The sequence below is a fragment of the Antrostomus carolinensis genome, unplaced genomic scaffold (assembly GCF_000700745.2).
Source record: "Antrostomus carolinensis isolate BGI_N321 unplaced genomic scaffold, ASM70074v2 scaffold9928, whole genome shotgun sequence".
Taxonomy (NCBI): Eukaryota; Metazoa; Chordata; class Aves; order Caprimulgiformes; family Caprimulgidae; genus Antrostomus; species Antrostomus carolinensis.
In genome coordinates this window covers 28539-37218 of record NW_010333678.1, presented here as the reverse complement: position 1 = coordinate 37218, position 8680 = coordinate 28539, and the positions used below count along the sequence as shown (strand labels likewise).

The 8680-nt window shown below is 39.8% G+C and overlaps 1 protein-coding gene across 1 annotated transcript in view; it reads right to left on the bottom strand.

Annotated features, from left to right (window-relative positions):
- RAPGEF5 (Rap guanine nucleotide exchange factor 5) overlaps positions 1–7591 on the bottom strand; it is a 33891-nt gene extending 26300 nt beyond the window's left edge. Inside the window, exons 1-5 of the mRNA XM_010173940.2 lie at positions 7518–7591; positions 5630–5774; positions 3596–3693; positions 2763–2793; positions 1709–1787 (exon numbers count right to left, since the gene is read on the bottom strand). Coding sequence (XP_010172242.2) covers positions 1709–1787; positions 2763–2793; positions 3596–3693; positions 5630–5774; positions 7518–7555 — 391 coding nt within the window. The 5' untranslated portion in view covers positions 7556–7591. The remainder of the gene's footprint in view (positions 1–1708; positions 1788–2762; positions 2794–3595; positions 3694–5629; positions 5775–7517) is intronic.
- Positions 7592–8680: the final 1089 nt, after the last annotated feature.

The window sequence follows — 8680 nt, the reverse complement described above, 5'->3', positions numbered from 1 at the left end:
TGACAGACAGTAAATAAGATGCTGATCCTATGGCAGAATCTCTCTTCAGAATGGATATAACTCATGAAAAGACAAAGACATCAAACTGCACTCTAAACTACCAGGTAGAAAAATAAAAATTAAAAAAATCTGACAGAAATATTTGGCCTCCATATGCAGCAGGCAACACAACTTGCCTACAGTGAATTTGTTTGAAATCTCCCCTTCTCTGTCATTTGGGAGGGGAAGATGAGAGCAATATGTTAACTTATAACTGGGCTACTGACATATCCTTTGTTTAACATTGAACGCAACCAACTCACAGGTCAGGTCCTCAAGCACAGCCATCATACTGATTCTCCCAAAGCCTGTTCCCCCCACACACCTTTCAAACATCCTGTCTGTGGTATCTATTGGCATGGACCCTGTCATCTCTTCCAGGAGCCTGTGCTGCTCCTCTGCGAGATGCAGGAGGGAATGCCAGTAGGAGGAGGAGGCAGCCACAGGCTGCAGGTCACCCTGGTAATCTTTACACTAGGAGATAAAATGTCTTCGGTCAAGTGGCATTGTGCGCCTTGGACAAAACCATCCTCCACAAGTGCCATCAGTTGGCATCACTCCACCGCACTTAGATGTCAACCTCAGCACCTGCCTCTCCTCTCCCCAATTCCATTTTTGCTACTTCATTCCCTCAATCCCATCACCTTCCACGGCTCATTCTCTCAAGGAGTGAGATAGAAGCAATTTAACCCAGTTGGGGTTGGCCTTGCTGGGTCCTGCCCTTCCTGTCCCCACAGCCGTGCAGTCTGTCCCCACTCTGGTACCAGAGTGCTTCCCTCCCCATTCACCCATAAGCTGTGCCCAGCTGTGTCTGACTTTTTAAGAAGAAGAATGAGTGTGGGGGTTCTCATCCACAAGTGGCATTTTTAGAAGTACCCTTGATAACAAACCTCAAATAAACCCATAGTTGAAGCACAGAAAGAGGATATGTATCAGCAGCATGTATTGTGCAGGAAGACTTGGCACTGAAGGAGCTCAGTTTTTATTCTGTCACAAATGAGCTCTAAAAATATCCTGACTCCAAGTGAACTTCCGGAGATTTGTTCCAGGGAGAAACAAAGATATATCGTCCAAGGGTGAGACTTCCAGGGAGGAGGTCCTTCTGCCTGTTCTACACTTGTATACATGGTGTTATCCTCCTCTCTGCCTCCTTCCTAGCAGGGCAACAGCCTGATCGTGTTATTACATTAGTAGTGAGGAAGGAAAATTGCATTTTGAAATGGCTGACGTTAAAGCGAAGTGGCACCTTGCAGGGCACACAGAGACCTTACCAAGGTGAGAAGGAATTAAGGTGGGTTCCCAGAGTTAGCAGATCCTGGCCCATTTAATGTGACAGGCTTATTCATTCACCTTTTGCAACCAAGACCTAGTTCAAGAGACCGAGAGCATGAAATAGAGCAGGAATAATGCCTGGTGAGGCTGCCAGCACTCCTGGCAGGCACACAGCTCTGCTACAGGGCTGCTGGAGGAACCTAACAGGGGCAGAAAGCCCTTGAGATGTCATGTCACTGTTGAAACCCTATAAAGTAGGAGGTGGGAAGGTAACCTTACACAGTCAACTTTTGTAGCCTTAAGGTCCTTTCAGAAGCTGTATGTCAGTTAAAAAAATTTACATTATGGACAGCCCTTGAGAAACTATTTCACAGTTTTCTCTTTCAATCATACTTACTTTCTTCTGTTTCATTCATGGTTCCTCTGTGCTGCAGCCAATTCTCCTTTAGACTGAACTGGTGGAAAAAGGTTTTATTCTGTGAGGAAGTGTGGGAGGAAATAAAAAAGAAAAAAAAAAAAAGAGACATCAGTGAGTCGCTGCATCCTTGACCTTTACAGAGAAGTAATTCACACAATACAGCATTCAGCCCATACATCTGGCCAAAAAAGGTTTCTGTATAGGAAATCCACCCACCCTTTCTTGGATCAGTGAACTGGGAGTTGCCTTACTAAATAATGGCCAAGGTGGGGATTTTGGAGGAAGCAGGACATGCTCAGGCTAAGTAGCCTTCATGATTCAAGGTTCTCTGTAGCCCTGTTCAGAGCCCATGTTTTAAACACTTATTCTTCTATATGTTTCCCATGTACCAATCAGCTTATTTAGCAATTTCACTACAATCTCATGTTCTGCCTTCTACATTTCTGCAGTAACATTTTAAGCTTATTACACATTTCAGTTTCAGCCCAGTAAATTTGACAAGCACAGCAATTCACCACTGTGCAGTCTGTACGCTAACCGCAGTGGACTGGCACCAGGACACCAGCTTTCTCTGTTGGCATCTTCTCCTTCCAGTAAACAGACAGATTGACGTTCCTCTCTTTCCTTCTCTGTCCCTGTCACAACAAATCCCCTCGTTGCTCTGTCTACTTGACATCCATAATCAATGCCTATGTTCAGCCTGGTTTACCAAGGTTGCTACATCTCTCCAGCCTGGTGTGGATGGGACAGGTCCCCAGGCCTCTCCGGAATTCTGACGTCTCAGGCCCTCTTGTTAAGATGCTAATACTGTCACAGCTACTGCAGGTTAGCTCACACAGCCCTGATATCCAGGCTGCACTGTCAGGAAAAAAAAAATTCCTTAAGCAACATTGCAGGTCTAACCTCACTGATGTATCCTGTCATGTTTTTGGCCAGCAGACACTTTCAATTGAGAAGCCAAGAAAAGAGTAAAGTGGGCAGAGGGGGAGAAAGTAAGTTAATTAGCAACCAGCAACAATCAGGTTCACGTTACCTTTCGGTGAGGTGAATACTCATCTACAGTGCTGAAACAAAAAGGAAAATCCAAAGAAAACACAAATTAATCTTTACAGCCAAAGATTAGGAAAAGGAAGTTTCAGCTATTACAAAGTTTACAACATTACAAAATTTTTATCATTAAATGGTCAGCACAGAATGGCCGCAGAGCTCCTTCAGGGAAAGCTAAGGGTGCCTGGCTCAGCCAGAAAACTTTTCTGTGACTTGCACAGTCAATGTAATGAAAAGAAATGCTGCCAACCCTCAAGCTGCCAGAGAACACAGACACAGGTCAGGTCCCCGGGCTAAGCAGTCAGGGTCACCCTCAGGGACACAGCTCTTCCCACTTCCCCAACAGCCAAACCATGGAAACAAACTCCATTTGTTGGAAAAACGTGCCAAGGAAATAGCTTTTAAAAATACCATAATTATTAGTAACATAATAACCCTGAGATGATTATTGCAAAAGATAATTGCTTCTCAGTACTGCAGATTGCAGAGAGAGAATGAGAATGAAGGTACCATTTGAAGTCACAGACTGCAGCTTCTGAGGGAAATTTTGCCAGCTTCTCCACAAAGTATCACTCTACTTGCAAGTTACCCCAATTAAAATTAATAGGAGTGACTTCTGAACCACACACACCATCCAAGAAACATCAGAGAAGATTGAATAATCTAGCTTTAGTTTAAAGAAGAGATGATTTGTAAAAATGAATATAGTACTTGTATCACTCATCACTTTATCTTTACTGAATTACAGCAAGATGACAGCAAAAATAAATTACACTCTAAATAAAAGGAGACTTGACAACAAATATAATTAATACTTACTGACGACGATGCATCCCAAGTATCTTCTGAAATTCTTTCAGGTCCTTCTCAAGAATGGGATATTCATACACATCATCTAATACATTCCTGTATATCGTCTACAAAATAAAACAGTATCTGCAAACATCTGATAACTCAAATATAAATCTAAGGCATCACATCAGTGGTCTAAATCAATGCAGGCACTAGCCTACTAAAACAAATTTAATTATTATATTTAGGCAAGACCCATAAGTTCCTGTTTAAATATCCAGACTGGTCAATATTCAGCTTGCCTTTAGCAAAACACTCTTTGTATCATCACCAAGCGAGAGGGCAAAATGCTGACACTCGTTAGTCTACAACAGGAAGATTTAAAACAGCACTTGTGACTGTTACAAGAAATCTGGGTCAGGTCAGAAGAACACATTCTGAAGCACAAGAACAAACCACATCATCATCATTTACCCAAAACGCTAACAAACAGGTTCATTTGATTAAGACTTCTGAAATGGAGAATGTTCTCCTTCACTTTTCCTCATGTTTGCATGCATTTTAAATTGAGTTGATATCTCTCACAAAAAATAACAATTTACTCCTAGTTGTAAACCAATAAATAAATAAACAAACCCTACTACTTATTTTGGGGGGAGGCACTGTCTGAATATCATCAATCAGGAACCTCCGTTAAAGGTAAAAGACACGACCTCAGATAAGAGGTAAATAAACTGAAGCAGCTTACACGATTTAAATTGTAGGAAATATTTTCCCCACACTTTTTCAGAATCTGAACACAGACTCTTCTCTTTCCCTTCCAAGAAAATGAGGGTTGTATGTATGAGTTGAGTCATGAGCTTTGCTTTAGCCCAACTAACACTCTGACATTAACAAAATTCAGCATGAATGATTCCAGCCTACAATCCTATATATTGTTTTTGCACATATAACTTCAACCATGGTTAACATTACTGCTGTTTAATATTGCACAGAAGCCTCAAGCAGAGAAATTGTGTGACAATACACAGTCACACACCTCCATGACCAGAAAGACCAGCCCTGCATCAAGATAGGTGCAACACAGTGCAACCTAACTGACAGTTGGAATGATGGCCCCTTTCCAGCACAGCACTACACATCTAGTACCCAACAGCAAAAATCCTAAGGTCTCTGCTTCCATGTGCAGTGTGTCTAATCCAAAAACAACAACAAAAAAGGAAGCTCAAGACTTTCTTCAAATTTAGACCAATGTTTCAACACTTTGTCTTCAGCGAATGACTGGAGAGTGCAAAAAGGCCCTTAAGAAGTTCTCCAGTTGCAAAGAGTCTCATCCGGAAATGTGGAAGATCTTGCAAAGTCTCCTAAAACACTTTCACCTTTCAATCAGCAAGGGGAAAAAACAACAACAAAAAAACCCAACAACCAGACGGATCTTGGGTCAGCAACAACATGGCTATTTGTAAATATACAAGGGAATTACAAAAGCTTTTGGAACTAATTTTGAAAGATCAGAAGATCCTAGTTTATAACTAAGAACATAATTTTATTTATTAAAAATACATAAAGTTCTGCTGCTCTCCATATGCACCTGACAAACACTGTGGAAAAGCATTTCACTCCTCAGTCAAAGTAGCATCTCATACAAGGACCTCAAAACTCTCCATCAACAGCACATGTTCTACAGTCAGTATCCACAGGAATAGTAGAACATGTGCTGGCAGACACAACCAGTGTGTCCAAGGAACCTCCACATGTTTGTAGTTTTATTTCTTACCTTCCTAACTTTTCCCATTTTCTAAAGACCATGGAGTTCTACAAGTATCATATCTGAAAGTAATGGTTTTGACATTGAATGCATTGACATTACAGATTTTCTGTTCAAACTGACTATCTCCAGGGTATTCAAGGAAGACACATGTAAATCATTTTATATTATACATTTCATGGAGAAAATTTAAGTGTGAAAAATTATGTTTTATAGATTTTACCACTGGGATTTTTTTAGATACAGCATGTTAATTAAGCAGTGCTGAAATGCATAAGAAAGTGTTTTAATACCTTTAAAAATTGCTTTAAATGCTCATCTTCATGTAACCAGTCTTTGTAGAGAGAAGTCCATTGTGACACCAAATGCAAGACTTTTCGTTTTCTACAGGACACATCAGAGTCATCTTCTTTCCCATGGTGGTTCTTAGCACAATAGGTACAGTAGGTTAAGGAACAAATATTAAGGTCTCACTGAAACTTAAAAATTAAATGATGGAAAAGGCTTTTTAATCATCTTCTTTGATAATCAAAGATTTTTTTCACTACATTGCTCCATTTTAAATGTTTTATCCCATCTGGAGCTTTAGGAGTTTAATCAACTTTTTGGAATTAAATTCTCGGTAATAGAAATGTCAGTTCATCCTCTGTGACAACAAGATTTTTTTCCTTTATAGATTAGAGAGGAGAGTCTATAAAAGTAAAATCAATTCAAAAGGAATTATATCATGTTGAGTCATATCTATTCTAGAGAACTGGGAATGAAACTTTGTCCTGCATACCGATGCCAAAGTGAATGTCTGTGCATCATTAACAACAACAAAAAAATCCAGGCAGTGGAAGTCTGTTTCTTTTTCCCTGCACAAATTACACTATCTGCAGAAATAACACTTATTAAAATTTTAAAAAGGTGAAAGGATCTATTTCCACCTTTGTTGTCTATTCATAAAGCAGAAACACCAAATGACAGAAGATGCCCACTTCGTACATTGTTCCTATCCCTTCACTATTCTTTCTTTTATTAGTTGAAAAGATGATGTTTTTACTACAAAAGGTAAAGAGGGAAAAAAAAAAAGTTCATTTTATAGCTACAAGTTCATTCAAACAATACTTATGGAAGTAATTGGAAATAAAAGAAAAAATTCTTTTATCTCAGAATAAGTTAGATTTATATACTGTGCCACATGATAAAAGGAGTAGCGATTGTAAATACCTATTCTTCATTTTATCTCTTCACACAGTCTGAAATGTATTACACAGATACAGGTATTCTAAGAATTAACATACAGGTCTGGATATGTTTTAATCCGATTTTAAGTGTTATTTTGTAACAGTTATAAAGGCTCGTATACCTTCAAACAAAACCAGCAGACATAAGATTACATTGCTGCTATGAGTTAGGTGTCTGTTTCAACACATCTTTCAAGCATTCTCGTGAAGCAAGTATGCACATACACAAATGTATGTTTTGGGAATAGGTTTATTCAGATGCAGCTTTAGCTTTACACATTCGACATTAGAGCAAGAACTTTCTGTTTATTCATTCCTCAGCTACGCAAGTTCTAAATGTTTACAACAGAGGCTCAAGTATACTCTATGTTATCCTTGGAATATATTTTCTAGTTCCTTCTTCTTAATATTCTCCAATATCAAAGATTCCACTGTTTCACACATCTTCCACTCCAGTGTTTCTTTTCTTAACATGAAACCGTCTAACAGCAATTTATTCTCACTGCCTCTTGTCCTATCCAGCATCGATATGGGAACAGATTCTTCCCTTCCCCTTTTGCTACCTGAAGACTGTCCCATTTATAGTTTCCCTTTTCCAGTACAACAGTCCCAGTTCTTTCAATACTTCTTTGTACGTCTGTTTTTTTAGAATATGGATAATTCCCATAGCTTTCTTCTGAAGTTTCTCCTATTTGTTCATGCATTGCTTGGGATGTTATGCCAAAACCCCAGGTGCAGTCCAACTTCTAATCATGCCATAGTAAATATAGCATGTTTCTCACCATTTTCACATGCAACCTCAAAATAATCATGTGGGGTTGCATTTCAATAGTATCAACATGCAAAGAGCAAAAGTAATTATCCCAGGTGTGCAATTTACTACGTTTGATATAAGGCAATAGACAAACCAAGGTGTGTGTGACCTCTATTAATACAACACTTAAAAGGATATTGCCTCAGAAGTGCCTGGCACAAGTCATCAGTTGTCATGAAGACTGTGTACGTCAGAAGGAAGTCATCCAGGAGAGTTTCTGCAGGGGAAGACAAAAAAGAGCCCAAGGTACAATTAGTGAGAGGAGGAAGAGAGTACCTACTCCTGTTAGTGTGCACGGTATGAATGGGACCTCCTCCCTCCCAAAAAAAAGTCCAAAGCATACAGAATACATCAAACTAAGTGTCAAGCAGTTAACAATATGTTTGCCACTGCAGAGATGAGATCCTTTATTTAACAAACACATATCCTCAGCTCTCAAAGAACCAACAAGTACAAATATGCACAAAATAAACCATAGTTCAGGAATCAGTAAGAAAGAGTCCTTATCATGAACACTACCACCCTGGTTGGCTCTGCTGCATGCAAAGCAACCTTTCCACCAGCTAAGTTGTTCTAGAAATTCAGAAGAAAAGCTCTAAGTAATAGGAGAGAGAAAACTCTGATTGCCGTGTACTGTGATTAACATCTACATACAGTAGTTGAGATGGATGAAATAAATGCGTTCACATCTGCAGCTGCTTAGTCTTGTGGGCATCATTGTCAGTACTGAGAAGTTTTCTCTAAGGTTTAATCAGTTACATTATGGAATGTTTTTTCCTCCACCTGGTTTCTCTCAGTGTTTCAAAACCAGGCTGAAGCTACTTGCTGACAGACCATGTCTACCCACTGCAGCTGTAGCACCTTAGGTTGTCAGGACGAACGGAACAGCACTGCCAATTTGGATCTCAGTTTAACTTTCTCATTCCTTATTCCCATGCCACATTAATTTTAGGATTTTTCCAAACCTTTACCACACACAGCAGGGAGGCTGAAAGTACTGTGTCCGCTCTGAGATGAGAGGGTGGTGGTCTTCAACCACTCAATGGCAGAGATAAGACCGAGACAGACTTTTCTTGGAAGTGTGCAGAAAAATGACAAGGGGCAATCATAAGAGACTGCAACAACAGAACATTTGTCTAGATATAAGGAATTATTTTTTTTCTTCCTCCTGAAAGGATGGTCAACCACTGGGACAGGTTGCCTAGACTAGGCAGACTGCAGAATCTCCAACATCAGGTATATTCAGGGCTTGCCTGGGCAAAGCCCTGAGCATCCTAGTCTTACGGGACTTACTTCGAGCA